At 41.2% G+C, this 23,480-nt stretch overlaps 1 protein-coding gene across 7 annotated transcripts in view; it reads left to right on the forward strand.

Moving 5' to 3' along the window:
* Positions 1-1,524: 1,524 nt before the first annotated feature.
* Positions 1,525-23,480, forward strand: part of SPTLC1 (serine palmitoyltransferase long chain base subunit 1) — a 52,637-nt gene continuing 30,681 nt past the window's right edge. For 2 of the 7 annotated variants that reach the window (XM_073344881.1, XM_073344882.1), the window contains exons 1-5: positions 1,526-1,651; positions 7,680-7,787; positions 10,841-10,935; positions 15,710-15,803; positions 18,254-18,326. In XM_073344881.1, coding sequence (XP_073200982.1) covers positions 1,541-1,651; positions 7,680-7,787; positions 10,841-10,935; positions 15,710-15,803; positions 18,254-18,326 — 481 coding nt within the window. In that variant the 5' untranslated portion in view covers positions 1,526-1,540. Of the gene's footprint in view, positions 1,652-7,679; positions 7,788-8,410; positions 8,442-10,840; positions 10,936-15,709; positions 15,804-18,253; positions 18,327-23,480 lie in introns of those variants that run through there. The other 5 variants (XM_073344886.1, XM_073344889.1, XM_073344885.1 and 2 more) reach the window with 5 other exon arrangements.

Genomic DNA, 23,480 nt, shown 5'->3' on the forward strand with positions numbered 1-23,480 from the left:
GAACTGTGAGGCGGTCCATGGTTTATGGGAAAGGTGAAAGGACGCAGTAAGCAAATTTTGATTTGTAAGTGCTTGTTTAGAAACAGCTGATACATTTATCAAAACTGTTACAGAAAAACAGAAATGGAAAGATTCTACACAGCAACATCCTACGAGCCATCATGCCAAATAAATGTACTCAAGAACCAGTCATATAATTTCATATAACTTTTCTAGGAAGTTTAGTAATTACCTACACAGGGTATTTCTAGGATAAAGTCACTCATACAAGGACCAAGCCCAATTTCTAAATAAAAGAAATTGGTGACAATGAACAAAACTAACCCCAGAGACTGTTTTAAAGCAAGTTTCAAGCATGTTGCCCCAACATCATGAAAAAGAAACAAATGAATAGTGTTCAGGCTTATAAACTGGCATCTCAAAACCTAAGTAAGAAGTTGAGGGGTGTTAGAGCTCTTCTCCTATGATTCTAGAAGCAACTAGGTGTGGTGTTGTCCAGCAACTTTAACAGGGTCAGTGTGCAAAAACAAGTACATTTATTCTTCTCCCATGACCCCGAGATTAGCATATTTTATATTTTCATCCTGGAAAGGTTACTTAAGCATGACTCTTGCTTTCCTCCAGTTCTGGGATCAGGGAATGTGTAAAGTTGTTCTTTCAGTGCTTAATATTTTCCTTATCTCTGCTCAGTATCTCTCCCCTGTACGCTGTCCTTTCATGATCTACAGCAGAAGTTGGAATTCTGTGTTTGGCAGAGTTTTAGATCAAGCTTGATTATCCACTTCTGCTTCTGTCAAGCATAAGACACCATTAAATCAAAATAAGTGGTAAACCAATGTTAAATTTCTCCTGCTGTATAATTCCTTATAATTATTGTATAAATCAACAGTCTCAAGGACATGGAAGTTAAAAAGAGGTGTATTACGATTTGTAATGCTTAAAACAATGTACTAAGTAAAAACAACACAAGTGTACACAGTGTATGTTCACCTATTCCAAAAGAGGAAAATACTGTCCTTATAGGCAGGAAAACTATTTACACCCACCCCCAGGGGAACTTTCCCCCGCTCAGGCCCTCTGTCCAGGCTGGAATATACCCTGTGTGAACCTGGGCCAATGTCTAGTACAGGTTAGCAAAAATGGCCAGTTATTTTGTGCCCTTCTCTTTGCAATTAATAATGAAGCGTGCTTCCTTGAGGCGTTTCTAGTCACTATTCATCACAGGCTTCCAACCCATCTGCCTCCCTGACCTCCCTGCTTTGACCACGTGCCAGTTATGCACTGGGCCCACGATCATTCGGGCCCGTGCGGCCGGTGCTCCCCAGGGCAGGGAGCCGCTGATTTACAAACGCTTCGCGGCCCCGGCCAAGCCAACGCCCACCGCCTCCCTCTTCTCCTCAGCGCGCCCTTCGGCCCCGCCCCGCGCCGCCCCGCCCCGCCCCGCCGCAGCCGTCAGAGGAAGCCCTGAATCCTGCGGCTGGGGCGGGGAGGGGCGTGGCCACGGCCTGGTGACGTACCAGCCGCGCGCTCTCTCCCGTCCATGCCGGCTGACGTCAGTGCGCGCTCCGCGGGCCCGGAAGCCATGGCGGCGGCGGCGGTGGGGATGGGGCAGCAGTGGGTGCTGGTGGAGATGGTGCAGGCCTTCTATGAGGTGAGCCTTCTCCCCACCCCCGCTGGAGCCGGGTCCGGCATCCCCCTTCAGCGGGGCCGCGAGCTCAGCCTGAGGGAGCGGGGCGCTGGGTGACGGTCCCGCCTGGTGACCCCAGCTCTCGGGGGAGGGGTGTTGTGTCGCCCTGGCGGGGGGGGACCCGGTGGCCTTGGTGATTCCAGCAGGAGCCAAGCACCAGGCTGTACTGGCCGCCCAGGGAGCGGGGCAGTGAGTCGGCGCGGCAGGGTATGATAGAGCTGATGATAAGGCCGGGACGGGCAAACGTTTTGGCCTGAGGGCCACATCGGGTTTCCAAAATTGTGTGGAGGGCCGGTTGGGGGGGGGGGGGGCTGTGCCTCCCCAAACAGCCGGCCGTGGCCCAGCCCCTATCCAATGATTTAGTGGGGATTGGTCCTGCTCTGGGCAGGGGGTTGGACTAGATGGCCTCCAGAGGTCCCTTCCAACTCCGTTATTCTATGATTCTACCCCTCCCCCCTGCTTCTCGCCCCCTGATGGTCCTCTGCCCCCCGCCCCCAGGACCCCGCCCTATCCACCACCTCCTGCTCTGTAACTGCCCCCGGCCACCCCATCCAACTCCTCCTCCTTCCTGACTGCCCCCCGGAACCCCTGCCCCTATTCAACCCCCCCTGCTCTCTGACTGCCCCTACCCCTATCCACACCCCCGCCCCAACCATCCCTGCAAACTCCCCTGCCCTCTATCCAACCCCCCCCCTTACCGCGTTGCCTGGAGCACCGATGGCTGGTGGCGCTACAGCCGCTCTGCTCCGCTGGAGCCAGCCACACCACCGTGCAGCACAGAGCACCAGGTCAGGCCGGGCTCTGCGCCCCAGGAGCTCGCCACCCAGAGCATTGCACCAGCAGTGCAGTGAGCTGAGGCTGTGGGGGAGGGGCTGGGCAGGAGGGTCCCGCAGGCCGGGCCATAGTTTGCCGACCTCTGTGATAAGACCACTGGAGCAGGCAGCACTGGTCACTTCTCGCAGACCTGAGTGGGGCTCAGAGACGAGCCAGGAGCATGACTGAGTGGCCTGGAGAAACTCAGGGTGTGAGGAAGTGGGATTGCTGACCTTGCAGAGGAGGGGAGGGGATCACGGTATAGAAAATAACAAATGCAGTAGTGACAGTAGAGCGGGAGTATCTTCCTGTGACTTAATCCAAGTTCAAGGCGATGTTTGGCCAAATTAAAAAGTGGGAAATTTGCAGTTGATAAAAGGACTTAGTTTTTTACATGACCTGTCATTTGACTGTGGAACTTGCTGCCATAGGAAGTCATTGAGGCCAAGAATTAAAAAAAAGATTCAAAAAGAGATTGGACATTTATGTGACCCCTGGGAATCCATAGTTGTCATAATTTATTATCAGGTTTTGGAAGAGGTATTAAACCTTATGCATCATGTATGAACCAACTTCCAACTATTAGAGACTAGGATGAGACCTAATGTGGGAGGTAGATTACTTCCTGTCTGCTTATTGTCAGGTTCTTGCACCTTTCTCTGAAGCATCAGAGACAGGACGCTGGGTCCGGTCCGGAAGAGCAGTTCCTATGTTGGCAGATGCTGTGCATGTTTGTCAAAGTTAAAATATGGTGACATTTGTGTGTCTCAAGGTAAATCTAGTATCCATCTGTGGTGGGGCTTCACATTCACCTTGAGAATTTATGCCATGTGCTCGTCATCATTATGAGCCACTTCTGACTTGGAGGCAGTTTGTTCCATATTATGATGTTACTTCTGTTAAACTCTATGCTATATTTTGGTACATGCTGTTTTTGCCACACTTATTTTCTGAGTCGAAATATATCATTTTGGTAAGAGAGTGGAGGCAATAAGAGGAGACTTTAGTTTACACCTTTAGTACTATTATTGAAAGGCAAAGATTTATGAATTCAAACTCTGAATTTATTTTCCCTTAAGAGGGACTCTATTGTCATTTTATGCTAATGGAATAGCATGGGTAATTATTTCCAGACTGTTAGAAACAGGCATTTCTGTGTTAGAAACAAATTGATGACCTGGTTGCCACTTCATAGGTAAAGGTGTTGCTCTAATCTCTTCTATCCCACATACAATCCAGGTGGTGACCTACTTACGTGTATTGGAATCTTGTTTGAGTTACCTAGCAGGTCAGGCAATGAAAAGTACTGCTCACAGAAGAAGCAGCAACTCTAACCTTAATAAAAGGAGTACTTGTGGCACCTCAGAGACTAACAAATTTATTTGAGCATAAGCTTTCGTGAGCTAGAGCTCACTTCATCGGATGCATTCAGCGGAAAATACAGTGCGGAGATTTATATACATAGAGAACATGAAACAATGGGTGTTACCATACACACTATAACGAGAGTGATCACTTAAGGTGAGCTATTACCAGCAGGAAAGCGCGGTGGGGGAGAAGAGACGACCTTTTGTAGTGATAATCAAGGTGGGCCATTTCCAGCAGTTGACAAGAACGTCTGAAGAACAGTGGGGAAATAAACATGGGGAAATAGTTTTATTTTGTGTAATGACCCATCCACTCCCAGTCTTTATTCAAGCCTAAGTTAATTGTATCCAGTTTGCAAATTAATTCCAATTCAGCAGTCTCTTGTTGGAGTCTGTTTCTGAAGTCTTTTTGTTGTAATATTGCGACTTTTAGGTCTGTAATCGAGTGACCGGAGAGATTGAAGTGTTCTCCGACTGGTTTTTGAATGTTATAATACTTGACATCTGATTTGTGTCCATTTATTCTTTTACATAGAGACTGTCCGGTTTGACCAATGTACATGGCAGAGGGGCATTGCTGGCACATGATGGCATATATCACATTGGTAGATGTGCAGGTGAATGAGTACTTGTGGCACCTTAGAGACTAACAAATGAATTTGAGCATAAGCTTTCGAGAGCTGCATTGATGAAGTGAGCTGTAGTTCACGAAAGCTTGTGCTCAAATACATTTGTTAGTCTCTCAGGTGCCACAAGTACTCCTTTTCTTTTGCGAATACAGACTAACACTGCTGCTACTCTGAAACCTGAGAATAAGTTAGGTAATTGTTTAGGTAGTACAACCTGCCCTTGGCTAGTGGATTTTGGGTTTCATTTGATCACTTTCAGAGCTAATAGGGAGGTTGAGCAGTGAAAGAGTATCTTCAGAATTTTTCTCTTCTCAGTTCCCTGTTTCCTAAGACCATGTCTACACTACAGAGGAAATTCGATCTAAGCTACGCAGTTTGAGTTAAGTGAATAGTGTAACTCAATTGACATCACTTAGATATACTTACTGCGGGATCCACGCTACACGATGTCGACTGGAGACACTCTCCCGTCGACTCCCCCACCTCTTCTCGATCTGGTGGAGTACAGGAATCGACAGGAGAGTGATCTGCGGTCGATTTTAGCGGGTCTTCGCTAGACCTGCTAAATCACCTGCCAATGCGTCGCTCACTGCTCGTGGATCCCCCAGGAAGTGTAGTCAGAGAAGGTCAGGGGTGCTTCTTGCTTGGTGGGGTGAAGCAAAAGTGTCAGGAGTCAGCAGTACCCGGAGGGGAGCTGCCTCTGTCTCCTCTTATATAACGCATTCTGCTGTTACTACTACTATGATCTTGTGGCTGTATCATTCCTGGTACTCTGCCTGTTTGTGCTAACCCAAAAGAAGGAGACCATGAGGTCTCACAATGGTACTATGACAACAAGGCCAGAGAGAGTCACTATACTCTTTTATTTCCCTCAAATGATCTAATGTTGAAATTATCTAACTGATGCCACCAGTTCCTCTCCTCTGGTGATCACAGTGGAACAAGGCTTTGGTAGCCACTGTATTGTTTAGAGCAAATTCTAGTTTAAATGAGCAATACATTGGGAATTGTACGCTAAAGTTACTAAATTCTGGTGGCTCCGGATGCCTGTCTACTATAGCACTTCTACCATTATTACTAGGGCCCAACCAAATTCCTGGTCCATTTTGATCAATTTCACAGTCATAGGATTTTAAAAATTGTAAATTTCATGATTTCAGCTATTTAAATCTGAAATTTCAGTGTTGTAATTGTAGGGGTCCTGACCCAAAAAGGAGTTGGGGGTTGCAAGGTTATTGTAGGAAGGGTTGTGGTACTGCTACCCTTACTTCTGCACTGCAGGTGGGGTGCTGCCTTCAGAGCTGAGCAGTTGGAGAGCAACGGGTGCTGGCCTGGAGCCCAGCTCTGAAGGCAGAGCCAGAAGCAGCGTAGAAGTAAGGATGGCATGGTATGGTATTGCCACCCTTACTTCTGCACTGCTGCCTTCAGAGCTGGGCAGCCGGAGAGTGGCAGCTGTTGACTGAGGGCTCAGCACAGCAGGCAGAAGTGCAGTAGTAAAGGTGGTAATACCATACCATGCCACCCTTATTTCTGTATTGCTGCTGGCAGAAAGCTGCCTTTAGAGCTTGGTGCCTGGCCAACAGCTGCCGCTCTCCAGATGCCCAGCTCTGAAGTCAGCGCAGAAGTAAGTGTGGCAATACTGTGACCCCCCTCCAAAGTAACCTTGTGACCCCCTCCCCTGCAACTCCCTTTTGGGTCAGGACCTCCAATTTGAGAAATGCTGGTCTCCCCATGAAATCTGTATAGTATAGGGTAAAAGCACACAAAAGACCAGATTTCGTGGTCGGTGACATGTTTTTCATGGCTGTGAATTTGGTAGGGCACTAGTTATTATTACTGGTGGAACTGAACAGGAGTGTTGTAGGTTAAATATGGAGCTGTAAACTCTTCTCCAAAACGTCTCCAACTCTTCTGCTAACATGTGACCTCAGGGAAATTTGTGCCTTCGTTTTCATGTCAGTTAAAAGAAAAGTGCTCTTCAAATACCAACTTCTGTCATCACGTGAAGTGATGTGTTGCATATGTCCTTATTACTATGTTTATGGTGGCTATCAAAATATCTGTATTGGTAATTGTTATTACTTTTGTTTCTCAGTGCATTTGCATTCCACTTCCTCCATTTCTGTAGGCCCTATACTAACAAAATACTAAACTGCAAAATACTAAACTGTTTTTGGAAATAGCTTCTCACAGTTTTATTCCTATATGGAGTGGGTAGAAGGGTGTCTCTATCAGGTTCTTGAAAAATAACTGATGTCCATTTTGTATACTGGACCCTTGTTAAAATAGAATAGAACATAAGAACAGCCATACTGGGTCAGACCACAGGTCCATCTAGCCCAGTATCCTGTCTTCTGACAGTGTCCAAGACTAGGTGCTTCAGAGGGAATAAACAGAACACGTCACCATCAAGTGATCGATTCCTTGTCGCCCATTCCCAGCTTCTGGCAAACAGAGGCTAGGGACGCCATCCCTGCCCATCCTGGCTAATAACCATTGATGGATCTATCCTCCATGAATTTATCTAGATCTTTTTTGAACCCTATTATAGTCTTGGCCTTCACAACATCAGCTAAACATAGCTAAATGCATGTTCTGAAAGAGCTATAAAGTGTTGATACGTTTTAGAATTAGGTTTATGTCTAGCATGAACTTGTTCCTTACGTGGGCAGGGTTTAGCCTTATGCAGTTTCTATTAATTCGGCTGCAGATTTAATCAAATGTAGTCTGTTTAGCAGTGATTCTGTGTAACTTTTTAAGTATGAATTTAATGCAGTTAAGTGACCCTGAGCCAATAAAGTATGCAATTCATTTCCATACAAACTCCTTATCCACATCTTTGCTAGTGTAATTTAGGCTAACCTGCAGTGTACTCGCTAATCCTCCCATGCACCTTTCTAGAACTGAAACTGCCTAACATATCGACTTTGAGAGCAGTTTATTATGTCTTCTGCTAACACATACCTGGTCACTTTAACACTCAGTAGGCAGGATCTGCAAAGCCATGAACTTCCCTAAAAATGCTTTTTTTTTTTTTTCCTTTTAAATAAAGGAGGTATGTATGAACAGTTCTAGTTGATGCAAGGCAACTTTGTTTTTTTTTAGAAATCTAATAATGGAAAGGAAAAATACCAGCTGATTAAAACTTATATGGACTTTTTATTTATTTATTTTAATTTCTAGGCTCCTGCTTACCATCTTATTTTGGAAGGAATTCTAATACTGTGGATAATCAGACTTCTTTTCTCTAAAACCTATAAACTTCAAGAACGATCTGACCTCACACCTAAGGTATATTGTAATAACATTCTTCTCAATATGCAGATTTTTTCCTTATAGCAACAATTTATAATACTAATACATTTGTCTGTTGTGACAGTCGGAGTGTGGTGTGGTCACCTCACAAATTGAAACCACTGTGATAAGGTGATATTTCTAGTGACTTCAAAATGGAGTAAGAGATCTTTCAATATGTGTTTTGTTTTTGGGCAGGAAAAAAGATTGATCATAAATATTACACCAATTAGAGGAAAATTTAATTTTTAGAAAGTTAGAAATCAGAAATTTGAAGGAATTGGATTAATTGTTAAATTTCTAGAGAGATGAAATTGGTATCAGCTCTACTTTTGAATGGATTTGTTTTAACAATGGAAACTTCCGGTAGTTGTTGTTGGTTTTTTTTTTTTTAAATCTGTTGGAGAAATTGAAATTCATGCTGAATTTTGTTGTCCTGGAAAGCAATTGCTAAATCATCAGTCTGGAAATAGAATGTCAGCATAAAATACTGCACTTAACGCTTCAGATATTAGCAATTTTAAGAAAGGATTGAGAACTTTTATACATCGGGGGAGATAAAATTCTGTTAAACTTTTAAACTTATTCCTGCAAACAGTTGTACTCTTGTTTAACTCTAGCAGTCCCATTGACTCCAGTTGGACTACACGTGTAAGTATCAGAATTAAACATCAGTACTTCATTTTTCTCTTTCTTGGTTCTCCTAATTCACCTCGTACTCAGAGCCATTATATTCTAAAAAGTAGTGATGATGGTGGGGAGCCCCCATGACTTCCTCTGTACTGGTATCTAGTAGTCAATAAGGGGCTGAGAGGCCTTAGTGGATCTGCTTAGGCTAGAAGTATTGCCACCAGCAGGCTATCATACTGCAGGTCATGGGTTCCTGAGATTTTTAACCAATATAATTGTATGTTATAATTTTAAATACTCACCTTCTGTCCACCAGTATGACACTGCCTTTACTCTTCAGGCATCATCTCCCAGGTCTCTTTATGTGATAATGGTGAATATGGATATTGCTGGACAATGCTGCACAGCAATAAACTGTATTGACAGTTTGATAGAGAACAGAGAGATCAGTATTAAAACTACAATATTTAGTTAAAAAAACCGATAGCATGTCACCCTCAACATGCTAGGCTAGCAGCATTAACACTAGCTAAATACTTGATGGAACTTAATGAGAATTCTTAACCCCTTGCAGACTGCTTAAGAAATGGGGGTGGGGGAGAAGAAATCTAATGCATGTGCTATAATTACATTCATGAGCACACTAGCTTTCAATCTCAGTAGTAGCCAAGCACACATTCGAACATGATTGTAGCTATTTCTAAATATTAAACAAATATAATATAAATGTTGTTGCACACATTCATGTCACTTTATTTCCTTTCAAACATATGGCCATTGGGCATAGTTCCAATAAGAAATACAACATGTAAAAGATCAAATGTTTTATCTAAACACTTTCTTAAAACAATTTTAAGAAAATCTCTTCTGAAACATAGGGCCTTTTATATTTTGATCCTCTTCAAATATGTCACAGTTCAAAAACAATCATTCATCTAAATAAAAGGAAAATATTGAAACCACAACAGAACAAACTTATAGTTATGTATGCTTCCCTTTCCTATTTCTAATCTTTGTCATTTAGACTTTGAAATTTTTTCTTTAAATATAAGTATGAGCTTTCTGCATCAGAATCTTCAAACAAAAATTGAAGTTACTAAAATAATGGATTTTCTTAAAGTAATCCTGTAATAAGTATCAGTAAGTAGGTCATATAGTTTTTAAATATTCCATTAGCCTTACAGTTTATATTGACATTTAATTACAATATTGATGTGAAAATCCAATATCATAAAGCTTTTTTGCATTTGTGAATAGATCATCAGGAGTGTCTGGCCTTCTTTGTCTTTTTGCAAGGATAGGTACGATGTTATACCTGGTAAATAACTCTTAGGAAATGTTACTCTTCAACAGTGTTAAGGGAGGTGTTACATTTTAGAACTCATGGTCATAGTGACTGGTGACATTTTAAACGTTGTGTAGTTGGGCTAGACAGAGTGGTACTTAAAATGTCAGAAGCCTTCCTGGAGTGGAGCCTTTTCTACACTGGTGCTAAGAACAATAATAGGATATATTGGCAATACCAATCCTAGTGTAAATGTAACCTTAGTTAATTGCCCATATCCTATGTATGGGGCTCGTTCAGTGCAACAGAATTACTTAAATTATAAAACCAAAGAGTGGAGGTTGTCAGTGGTAGTCACAGTATCTAAAAATTTAGTTAGTCTTTTAAAATAAGTTAAAAGTAGTTTCAAACTTAACATCCCTTTAATAGCTAATGCTTATATCATAGCCCTACTTAGTGTCAATGTAGTTCAGGGGTTAGAGAGCATAGGAATAGGTGGAACTAAGGAACTCCTGAAATCTAATGTTGGCTCTGACTCTGATTCACTGTGTATCCTTGGGCAAGTGACATAACCTCTGTTACTCCATCTGAAAAATGGACAGGAACAATTGCCTACCTTGCATGTGTTGCTAGGATTAGTAGTTATGACATGCTATGCTATGCAATATTACCCAATGTGTAGATTGCGATAAATTGATTAGTAATTGTTACTTCTGTTGTGTCACTTCACTTTGCACTCTAATGCAAGAGCTGTTTGCTTAAATAGTGCTATAGAATGGTTGAAGACGGGAAGTGAGGAATACTGTATCCAATATTAAATTAGAGGGTGATTTTGCTAGTTGGTAATCAGAAATCTCCTTAGCTAAAATTTTGACCAGGACACAGAATCAACACCTCTTCTTTTACAAAACATGCCATGAGATCTTTAATTCAAAGTCACCTTGAGCAGTGCAGAGCCCCTCTGTATAGTATATGGGGGTAAAAGTTCAACATTGACTTGGAAGGGTGCCACATGTTGATATAGTTCTTTTGGTTAGAACTATACCCATCTGCTTATCATACCATAATCTGCTATAATGGAAATCATATTTGAAAGATACTAAACATTGGGTACTTTGACTTCTGATCCTTTCAGGAAAAGGAAGAATTGATTGAAGAGTGGCAACCAGAACCTCTTGTTCCTCCTGTATCAAAAGATCATCCAGCTCTCAACTACAAAATTGTTTCAGGGTAAATTTAGCACAAAATAGTCTTATGTTCAACTTCAATATAAATCTCTTTTTCAAATTTCTCTGTTTTTAAACATATGAGGATTTTAATGTTCCTGGAATATCTTTGTGAGTGAGTTGCATATTAGGATTACAGGACTGGGTTTGTCACTGATGCTAAAGTCTCCTATCAAAGTTCATTATATCTTTGTCGAAACAGAATTAAATTCTGAGGAGATACGATAGTATAGAAAATCTGATTCTTTTATTCATTACCTATAGTAAACTATTAAGTAATTGGGCTTCATCTTGGTATCTTATTCAGGATCTTTTTCTGTTTGATGATTAATAACCAAAATGAAGCAAGTTTTGTAAAGGTATAGGCCTAAATCTCCAAAAGCAACTAGTGTTTTTGGGTTTCCAACTGGAGGGACCTGATTTTTGAGAGGATTGGCACTTTTGTAAATTACACTACTATAAGGTTTCTCAAGCTGGGCTCTCAAAAGTGGAGTCATTTGAAATCTTGGCTATAACATCTTAGGGCTTGTCTACAAATTTGAAATGGGACTACACCAATGAGCACTAGCCAATTAGTGTGTGACACCCTGGTGCAAACTAATGCACTGTGTAGACAGAAAAGCTCTCAGAAGAGTGATACTGATCCACAATTCCCATACGTGTTGCAACACAGATGCATTTCAAACATAAGTACTCTTCTAGAGTGTACATCATAGTACTGCAGGAATGGTACATTTTTTGTTTTAACTTTTATGTTGGTAGCATTTAAAAATAAAATTATATTTTAGTGCTCATGAAAGATGCCAGGTTAACAACACTAGTAATTTTAAAATCATCCACTCATGAAACAAGTGTGGCACAAGCAGCACAGTGATTGCTTTCGCATGTTAGCCTGGCAATGTGCCTCTACCTTGTCAAAGAGGAAGCAGCTCTGCTTTTAAAAATAAATAAATAAATAAAATTTAAAAAAATGGGGGCCAAGTTTAATTGTGGCTTCTATGATGTGGATACTTTTGGTCACTTTTTCCCTGTCTAGAGCAGTTTTCAAAGATGTTGGGAAAGGGTGTGGGGAAACAATCAAAATGTCTCGGTGGGTATGGGATGAAGGAAAATATTCAGTGTTTGAAAATCTTTCATTTGAGTTAAAAAATGCCCAAATAAACTATTCAAAGCCTTTCAGGGCTGCTACACTTAATAGTTAAGGGATGAGGAGGAAGAATCCTGGCACCTTGCTGGTAACACTAAGACCACCAACTAGCTACCTTCCCATAGGCCATTGAACAGCCATTGGATTGTAACTTGGGCTGTCAGCCTAGTTCATGTCTTAGAATTAATATACAAGTGAAAATTTCCATATCCTATTGGCAGTTCAAGAGCCATCTTGTTCCCTGCTAAATTAGTGTTTCAGGTATCCTGTTGACAGTAACGGCAGTCTTCCTTCAGTGATTTTGATGTTAATCTTCCACAAAAGTGCCTGTAATGCATCTCTTAATTATAGTGGTATGTGATGGGGGTTCTTTATTGCCATATTTAATACAGCTTGTGGATTTGAAGCATATGTAGCTGACAGCACCTTAAGAAGTATGAAATATTGTCTGCTAAAAGTAGAATGAAAACTCTTGATTTATTCTAACCTTCAAAGGAGAATAATACCTCCACCATAATGTGTAAGACCGTTCTATACCCAATGTTCAGTTCGCTTACATAGATTCTTGTCTGACCTAAACAGATGAATTTGTTACTTAACCAAAAGTTCCAGCAGCTAATGTTGTTAATGGTGGCAAAACCAGCAATGCAGAGGATTTTCCTAACAAAGAGCAACCAATTTTAAGTTAATTACTGTTAAAAGCTATGTAAAGACCACTCGAAGAGCATCTATGTTGAATTAACTGATTCATGAAATACAATAGCCTATTCTTTTTAGGGAAACTATCTGCAAGATAGCCTATTTGGACAGGATCATATTGAATTCTCATTCAGCAAATATGCACCTTAATGTTTAAGGGAAAAATAATGAAATGTTGGAAACGTAAATGCTAAAAATGAAGTGTATTCCTGAAACAACAAAATCCCCAAAAAACTTTCTAAACATTAGTACTTGTTCTATGCTAACTTTAATAAAACGTTATTACTTGTTTTCTTATAACTTTTGATATATCTTTGTGTTTTATGTTGAAGATGAAATTCAGTGTTTGCCTCTGTCTGCAACTCCCGATATCAGTGAAAGCCCCAAGCACAGATTTGGAGTCTTAGGACCCCCAAAAGACATTATCCAATCAATACACATGTAGATTCCATGAACATCACTTGGAATTCTTTGAGTGGCCCACATTCTTAGTTTATATAAAAACAATGTCTGATTATAACTAGTGGTCCCATAGGTGATACTGTAGGAACTGTGGAGCATAAAAAAACACTAATGCTTTAAGGCTGCTCCACATTCCCACGCTTCTTTGTGAAGTTTTCATCTTGTAGCACCTGCTATAACTGAGGTTGCAAAGTTGTTTACAGAATTCAGTATCTTGTTTCCATATGCTTATAGCTTTCCAGTGCAATTGCATTTGGACTGAAGTTTTCCATGTTTGGTCTTTGCCCAAGGATAATGCTTCTTTAGAAGCTTGAACAAAATCTTATCAATCTGAAATATGAGAGTGGAATCTGACCATACCTTCCTTAAGTAGGGCTACAGTTTTGAGACTGTCCATGGCAAGCTCTCAGTGAACACTGTGTGTCTTTACTGGGCCTAAAGAGTTGGGGAGTGATGGGGAATTATTTTAATTACCAAAGTTAATAGCGTTTAAAAAATTGCATCTGGGAATGTACTGATCATTGCAATAAGCAGCCCTGAACTTGCAAAAACGTATGTACATGAGAACTCCTTTGACCTCAACGGGACTACTAACCTGTCTGGTTACTTGTGGGCATGTTTAAATGTCCAGGACCTTAGAGATGCATTTCAGAAGGACATAGAGCGAGTTAATTGAACACTTTTCAAAACTGTTTTGCTGATTTTTCTCATTAGTTTGATCTTCGGAATTAACAAGTTTGAAGAAAACTGAATCCATGTTTTTTCAAAGTTATGAACCCTTGTGTGCAGTAAGCTGAAACATTTCTTACAATTTGTAGTGAATTCAAATTTAGCCTCTTTCTGTTTGTGGTTTGTTCAACTTAAAACTTTCTCCAAACTTAACTCATTCAAAATGTATTAAAAATTGTTTGGTGAACTAGGGTAAGAAAACAGTTTTGAAGCAATTGTCTGAGGAAGTTTGATATTTGAGCGGTCTTGGTCGGTTTTGATTGTGTATATATAGGTCACATAATATTGTTTATTCCCTGCTTAGACAAGCTTGGAGAAATGGTTTTTGTATTCAATCATTACGTTAGTACTTTACTTCCTGTTACTTTGTTATTAAACAAAACTTTAATGTTGAGTTAGTAGTGTCTTTAGCATTTATAATCACTGTTAGAAAGTATAGAACACTGAGGTCTGATTAATCTGTAGGTTAGAGATTAGGGGTTTCTGGCCTGATGCCTAAATTTAGGAAAAGCAAGTCAAACTGAGTTAGCTAGTGCTAATGCAAACTCTTAAATAATCAGATTTTTTCATTGCTTCAGTAAAGGTGTCTGGTAAAATGCTTGCAGTGTAAAAGATTTCATTATTCTCCTGGTACAGGCTGCTCGTTCTAGATTTTGCTGAACATTTTGCTCTGGTCACATTTTTGTCTGCACTATTTTTTGTCGTCATTGCTTGATTTTTATTTCCAAATCCTGGTTCTTTGGCTGGCTGACTCCTAGCAAAAACAGTTCCTGAAATTACTGTAACTTCTATCAATTAAACAGAATGAAATCTAGCATGTCAGATTTCCCAAGCATTCTAAAGCATCTTGTGTTCAGTGTCTGCACAAACTTGGTGCCTTTTTATTTTTATAACTTTTTTCCATACGTGTTTGCAAGGGTGATCTTGCTTTATGATGAAACTATTGTTTTTTAGTTAACTCTTGTTAGCGAACTTTTAAATCCCACTTTTATTTTTTGTTTATATATAGCATCTCTTATTCCAAAGGATCCCAAATGCATTTTGCAAATTATACAAAGGAGAAGTTTTAACCATTACTTAAATATATCACCTTTGTGACATGAACCAGCAATTATTTAAACAAGCAGCAATCCTAAACAGTTCAGAACAGAACTTCAGAGAATACTCCATTTAGTTTAAGAGATGGGATTTTAGGTAGGCAGAATATAATTTTCAAACTGGAATTTGACAAGATGCTGTGGTTAGTATATCTGTTTGTATTGTATTTAGGCTATGTCTACATAGAATGCTTACACCACCTCAGCTGTACCGATGCAGCTGTGCCGTTGTAAGATCTTGTGTGGCCACTCTATGGCAACAGGAGAGAGCTCTCCCATCGACATAATTAAACCACCCCCAACAAGCGGCGGTAGCTATGTCGGTGGGAGAAGCTCTCCTGCTGACATAGCACTGTACACACTACCACTTGTGTTGCTCGAGGTTGTGAACCTCCCTCTCTTCTCTTCTCTCCCCCCCCGCCCCCTGAGCAACCTAAGGTTTTACCGACATAAGTGGTAGTGTAGACATGGCATTAGGTTCAGAGTAAAATTAAGACTTTGAAAACATGGCAGAATGGGGGGGGGAAATCATATTTTAATTAATCTTACTATGTTTTTTAAAAAAAAATCCGTGTACTGGTTGACCATTATGAAATGGACAAATATTTAACTTTAACTATAGCACTGTTTTTATATTTTTGTAGCCCCCCAAGTCATAAAATTATAGTGAACGGCAAGGAATGTATAAATTTTGCATCCTTTAACTTTCTTGGACTTCTGGATAACGAAAGAGTAAAGGTGAGTGGGTTATATGATTGCACAGTTATATACAAAGGGATTTTTAAAAATGTGCTATTGCATTTTATCTTGAGTTTGGGGATGACTTCAAAATATGACTCTCTCAAACACTTAGCATAGTAGTAGTCTTCATCCACATCACATCCTAAGCCTGGTACTGCTGATGCCTTACCATGTCACCTTGAGCAGGTCACTTCACCTCTGCTTACATTTCTTTATTTGTAAAGAAAAGATCTTTACATACCTACCTCATAGGAATTACCAAAATTAAAAACATTTAGCATTTATATTTAGACATGTTCAAAGCCATATGCAAATATTAAATAAGTATTCTTGGGTGAGGTGTTTCCACATGAGTGCAGTCCGGTAACAACATGAAATAAATGGATAGTAATAACTTGTGTTATGCCTCAGTTATTTCCAGTGTATACTGGAAGTGTGAAAGTGCTAGGAATTTAAATGGCAAAACTTTAATCAACATTTAAATATGGCAGTATATGCATCATTGTAGTTTGTGTATTATAAATAAGATACTGTTTGGTCACAGATTCCGTGACTTTAACAGATGTCTGTGACTTCTGGGGCTTCAGTCTCAGGTGGTGGGGCTCAGGCTTCAGCCCTGGGTGCCCAGGCTCAGGCTTCAGCCCTGCAGTGACCATACACTGATTTTGTCCGTTTTTACCATGACTGTTCCGTGAATTTTACCTAATTCTGCTGTGACAAAATTGTATCCATAATTGTGTTCAATTCTGAGGCATTTATAGGTTTGAAAAGGACAAGTCCCTATATGTAAGTTCTTCCAAAGTTGGGTAGATAATCAATTTTTTCCCCTTCCTTGATTATCCTTGCTTTTATATGGGCTAGCAATTTTAGCACGACCAAACAGAATTCTTTGGGAAATAAACAGCCTCATCTACCCTGTCATTCTTTCAGATTAGAAAAAGTGACAGAGTTTAAATTTTGTAACCAAAAATAAAGAATACAGAGAATTGTTTAAAAACACTTCAGGAAGTATCTTCTAGAAAAACTTAGTGAAAAACTTTGAGATTCTAAATGGCATCTGATAGAGGAGTTTATGGACATCTTGCTTTGTGGCATAGTGCTTGCTACTCTCGGTACGCTCACTGGCTTCAGTGAGACTAATCATGGTACAATAGTACGCATTGTGCCAAATATTGAGGTGTTAACAGGATCATGCCCATGCTTTGCAGGAAAGGGGGCGATGCGCTTAAACTTTGATCTTTTCATGGCCCTGAGTATTCCATTCAAACTGCTTTCTGTATAAGAAGACAAAGTCAAATCAGTTTTTATAACTTGTTCAGGTTGTATTCAGAACTATATATAATCTTGTTGCAAGAGCTGAATAATTTTTCAATTAATGTTTAATCTAATATTCCTTTTCTTACTGTAAAGGAGGTAATCTGATAGAAATGACTTCCTCCTTCTCCTCAGGTGTTGAAGAGGCACTCTCCCCAACTGATATTGATAAAAACAGAGAAGACTATAACTAGTTTATAGCTGAGTAAAGTGCAGTCATTGATGGATGGTGTCGGCTTGAAAACTTTATTTTGAGAGGTTTCAGAGTAGCAGCCGTGTTAGTCTGTATTCACAAAAAGAAAAGGAGTACTTGTGGCACCTTAGCGACTAACCAATTTATTTGAACATAAGCTTTTGTGAGCTCAAATAAATTGGTTAGTCTCTAAGGTGCCACAAGTACTCCTTTTCTTGATTTTGAGAGAGAGTTTAGCAAGTTCTCTTTATGCTCCTGAAGTTTTAAGGAATATAGTTTACTTATGTGAAATACCAAAGTAGATAGGGTGACATTTACTATAGGTTGTCATCAAAATGAAAGTTCTTAAATTAGTAGGTGACTGTTACATTATTATTAAATTAAACCTCTCAAAGCAACTGTTGTCTCAGTGAAATTTGCAGTGGTGCATAACTCCATAAGGTGCTTTTGAAAATCTTTCCTTAGTTTCTTTGTGTGAAGGAAATAAAGGACAAAGTAAATAATACACTTCTGAGGTGGTAGTAGAATATAATCTTTACCTTTTTGTGAAATATAAATTTGTCCTTCAGCTAGAACAGTACTACTGAAATGGCTGATATTTCAGTAGGTATGGAATCGTATATAGTTGCTTGATTTTAAAGTTAACTTATTGGTACCTACGAGGTACTTTTTTCCTCAGTGTACCATCGGTGTAGTATTGTTATACAGTAAACTAAGCCTAAATACCTGATTAAAATAGTAAAGTCTCATTGGCAAATGAGTTTACAAAATTAGTTGTTGTACAACATTTTAATTGCATTTGGTTCTATGGCTATATAACTTATATGGAACAAGAAAAGCAATGTTGACAATTATGTAAAATTGACAATGTGAATTGTGCAGAATATATTATTGTAGAAATAAGCTAAATGTTGTTTCTCATGTAATGTTTTCACTAAAGAATGCAGCCCAGGCATCTTTGAGGAAGTACGGAGTTGGTACTTGTGGACCTAGAGGGTTTTACGGCACTTTTGGTAAGTATAACTTTGCTTTCTATTACTAACATGCTTTTAATTCATCTTATTTTAAAGATTTTCATATTGAGGTATTGGGTATTTCCAAAATAGGTACTCTGTACGCTGTCTGTTTCTCAATGCAGGGAATGGCTGGCACACAACAGACTTTTTGGTATGATTGCTAATGATCTGTGATGCTTATCATTGTTAAAATTAAATTAAACAAGTGTTTAAACAAAAGGCGCTTCTCACGTAGTCCATCTAACAGATCCTTTAGCCAAGTCATAATGCTGAATTTGATGTATTGAGTTTAGGGCACCATAGAGAGAATGTGGATAAACTAGAGTCCAAATAAGTACAATTAAATGATGATGGGTTTGAGTCTAAAAGAGGGAATATGCACAATCCAGTCAAGACTGAGAAATATTTAAGTGTTTTTAAAAGATGTAATAAAGTAACTATTTTCATTACTACTAGCTACCCAACTGTCTTCTAATACATAACGTCAGTAACAGCCAGGATATATAGAAATTACTTGTCAAGTAAATTGTTACTATACTTTTTTTCTCTTTAGATGCTTCCTTATGTTTCAAAATTTCACTTGTTTATAATGCTGTGGAATTTGCCATACTGGGAAGTGTGTTTAAAATGGTTGAAGTAGAAATGCACTTTAAACTCCTTCATTAAATGCTAAATAGACCACAAGAGGGCAGTCTGACTTCTGTATATTTTAAAATTCTAATGATGAAACTTGTCTTATTTGTATGATACTGTATTCAGAATGAAATATCCTCTACAAGAAACATTAAGACTTTTTGTGGTGGGAAGAGTTCTAGTTGTGACAAATCTCAATGTGAAGGTTGTTTTTTTGTTTTTTTATTTATAATCAGCTTAGTTGTGAAACTAGCTTCTCTAATATTTCATTACAGAATTATGGCATTTATTATTCCTTTGCTGTCTCCACTCAGACGTAAAGGGCAGGATAGTTACAGGCTTCAAATGTTGTCTTGTCTTGTGAGCTTTCATGTCACTCCCTGGGAGTCATGGATTCTTTTGTTAACCGAGATGGTTGTAGAGAGCTCCCTTGGCGTCAACCATATGTTTGATTTCTCCAGAAGGCTGGTTTAGATATTTCATTTAGTCAGGTCAGCCCTATTGAGTGGTCAGGCAATCACTTTGTGTTTAAATTTGATAAATATTTCATATCTGCTAGAGCAAGATTGTTGTATTGCAGCCTTTGAGACTTAATCCTGCAGACTTTGTTCATTAATGTCACAACATATCTGATCTGCCTCTCCAACCAAGGTGATAGTCATCTAATAATAGTTACTAGTGAGCATTTATGGATGCTTTTGATCCCTTGACTTCCTCACCATATATTGGCTGCCCTGTGTCCAGGAGTCACTAGTTCAGTGGTGATTTCTGGGACTTCAAAAAACTTGCTCGAAGACTTTAGAGGTGATATCTTGTATGCGGAATTTGTGCTGATATGCAGGCGAGCTATGATTGAGTCTAAGGGTATGTCTACGCTACGAAATTAGGTCGAATTTATAGAAGTCAGTTTTTTAGAAATCGTTTTATATAGTGGATTGTGTGTATCCCCACACAAAATACTCTAAGTGCATTAACTCAACGGAATGTTTCCACAGTACCAAGGCTAGCATCGACTTCCGGAGCGTTGCACTGTGGGTAGCTATCCCACAGTTCCCGCAGTCTCTGCCACCCATTGGAATTCTGGGTTGAGGTCCTAATGCCTAGTGGGGCAAAAACATTGTCGTGGGTGGTTCTGGGTACATGTCAGGCCCTCCCTCACTCCCTCCATGAAAGCAATGGCAGACAATCGTTTTGCGCCTTTTTTCCTGGGTTACCTGTGCAGACGCCATACCATGGCAAGCCTGGACCCCGCTCAGCTCACTGTCACTGTACGTCTCCTGGGTGCTGGCAGATGCGGTACTGCATTGCTACACAGCAGTAGCTCATTGCCTTGTGGCAGCAGACGGTGCAATAGGCCTGATAACCGTCGTCATCATGTCCTAGGTGCTCTTGGACGCCTCGGTAAGATCGGTCAGGAGCGCCTGGGCAGACGTGGGCCCAGGGACTGAAATAGGAGTGACTCGACCAGGTCATTCTCTTTAGTCCCGCCGGCAGTCGTATTGCACCGTCTTCTGCCGAGCAGCCAGGAGATGAGGATGGCTGGCAGTCCTACTGCACCGTCTGCTGCCAGCCAAAGATGTAAAAGATAGATGGAATGGATCAAAACAAGAAATAGACCAGATTTGTTTTGTATTCATTTGCTCCCCTCTCCCTCCTTCCTTGAAATCAACGGCCAACAATCGTTTCGGTGAGGTTTATCAGGGGCACCTTGAAAAGTTTAATGGAGAGTCAGTCCCGCCTGGAATACAGGCGGGAGGGATAGCTCAGTAGGTTGAGCATGGGCCTGCTAAACCCAAGGTTTTGAGTTCATTCCTTGAGGGGGCCATTCTGTGTGACAGTTGTTTTTGTTTCTCCTTGATGTAAAGCCACCCCCTTCGTTGATTTTAATTCCCTGTAAGCTATGTTGTCAGTTGCCCCTCTCTTCGTCAGAGCAATGGCAGACAATTGTTCTGCGCCTTTTTTCCATGCAGACGCCGTACCACAGCAAGCATGGAGCCCACTCAGATTACTTTGGCAATTAGGAGCACATTAAACCCACGTGCATTATCCAGCAGTATATGCAGCACTAGAACCTGCCAAAGCAAAACCGGGCTAGTAAGCGATATCAGCGTGGTGACGAGAGTGATGAGGACATGGACACAGACTTCTCTCAAAGCACGGGCCCTGGCAATGTGGGCATCATGGTGCTGTAATGGGGCAGGTTCATGCCGTGGAACGCCGATTCTGGGCCCAGGAAACAAGCACAGACTGGAGGGACCGCATAGTGTTGCAGGTCTGGGATGATTCCCAGTGGCTGCAAAACTTTCGCATACGTAAGGGCACTTCCATGGACCTTTTGTGACTTGCTTTCCCCTGCCCTGAGGCGCATGAATACCAAGATGAGAGCAGCCCTCACAGTTGAGAAGCGAGTGGCAATAGCCCTGTCAAGGTTCCTTCTCCACTCTGAACAGTAGGGTACAGATGTGGGGACCTGCATGAAAACCTCCTAAGCTTACTTTTACCAGCTTAGGTTAAACCTTCCCCAAGGTACAAACTATTTTACCATTGGACTTCCACTGCCACCACCAAACTTTATCTGGGTTCCTGAAAAAACGTAGTTTGGAAAAGTCTTTCCCCCGAAAGTCCTCCCAACCCTTGCACCCCACTTCCTGGGGAACGTTTGGTAAAAATCCTCACCAATTTGCATAGGTGACCACAGATCCAAACCCTTGGATCTGAGAACAATGAAAAAGCATTCAGTTTCCTTACAAGAAGACTTTAACAGAAATAAAAAAAAATCACCTCTGTAAAATCAGGATGGTGAATACCTTACAGGGTAATTAGATTCAAAACCTAGAGAACCCCTCTAGGCAAAACCTTAAGTTACAAAAAAGACACACAGACAGGAATATTCATTCTATTCACAGCTATTTTCTCAGCCATTTAAAGAAATCATAATCTAACACATACCTAGCTAGATTACCTACTAAGTTCTAAGACTCCATTCCTGTTCTGTCCCCGGCAAAAGCATTATACAGACAGACACACAGACCCTTTGTTTTTCTCCCTCCTCCCAGCTTTTGAAAGTATCTTGTCTCCTCATTGGTCGTTTTGGTCAGGTGCCAGTGAGGTTACCTTTAGCTTCTTAACCCTTTACAGGTAAGAGGATTTTTCCTCTGGCCAGGAGGGATTTTAAAGGGGTTTACCCTTCCCTTTATATTTATGATAAGCCCTGTGGAAGCTTACAACGCCAGACAGCTACCGGTCAGTCGGGAATCAATTTGGAGTGGGCAAATCTACTGTGGGGGCTGCTGTGATGCAAGTAGCCAACGCAATCAAAGGTCTGCTGATACCAAGGGTAGTGACCCTGGAAAATGTGCAGGTCATAGTGGAGGTCATTGCTGTGCAGGTCATTGCTGCAGTGGGATTCCCTAACTGTGGTGGGGCCATAGACGGAACCCATATCCCTATCTTGGCACCGGAGCACCAAGCCGGCGAGTACATAAACCGCAAGGGGTACTTTTCAATAATGCTGCAAGCACTGGTGAATCACAAGGGACGTTTCACCAACATCAACGTGGGACGGCCGGGAAAGGTGCATGATGCTCGCATCTTCAGGAACTCTGGTCTGTTTCAAAAGCTGCAGGAAGGGACTTTATTCCCAGACCAGAAAATAACTGTTGGGGATGTCGAAATGCCTATATGTATCCTTGGGGACCCAGCCTACCCCTTAATGCCATGGTTCATGAAGCCGTACACAGGCAGCCTGGACAGTAGTCAGGAGCTGTTCAACTACAGGCTGAGCAAGTGCAGAAAGGTGGTGGAATGTGCATTTGGACGTTTAAAAGTGCACTGGCGCTGTTTACTGACTCGCTTAGACCTCAGCGAGACCAATATTCCCACTGTTATTGCTGCTTGCTGTGCACGCCACAATATCTGTGAGAGTAAGGGGGAGACGTTTATGGTGGGGTGGGAGGTTGAGGCAAATCGCCTGACCGCTGGTTACGCGCAGCCAGACACCAGGGCGGTTAGAAGAGCACAGGAGGGCACAGTGCGCATCAGAGCAGCTTTGAAAACCAGTTTCATGACTGGCCAGGCTACGGTGTGAAAGTTCTATTTGTTTCTCCTTGATGACCCTCCCCTCCCCCCCCCCCCGGTTCACTCTACTTCCCTGTAAGTTAACCACCCTCCCATCCCCCCTTCGATCACCGCTTGCAGAGGCAATAGTCGTTGCTTCACGTTCATGCATTCTTTATTAATTTGTCACCCGAATGGGGGATAACTGCCAAAGTAGCCCGGGAGGGGTAGTGGAGGAGGAAAGCACCGAGTGGGGTGGTGGAGGAGGGAAGGACAAGGCCACACAGCATTTTAAAACTTATTGAATGCCAGCCTTCTGTTGCTTGGGCAATCCTCTGGGGTGGAGTGGCCGGAGGGCACCCCCCCCCCCCCACTACGTTCTTGGGCATCTGGGTGAGAAGGCTACAGAACTTGGGGAGGAGGGCGATTTGTTACACAGGGGCTGTAGTGGCAGTCTGTGCT

Source organism: Lepidochelys kempii, chromosome 5 (genome assembly GCF_965140265.1).
Source record: "Lepidochelys kempii isolate rLepKem1 chromosome 5, rLepKem1.hap2, whole genome shotgun sequence".
In the NCBI taxonomy this organism is placed as follows: Eukaryota; Metazoa; Chordata; order Testudines; family Cheloniidae; genus Lepidochelys; species Lepidochelys kempii.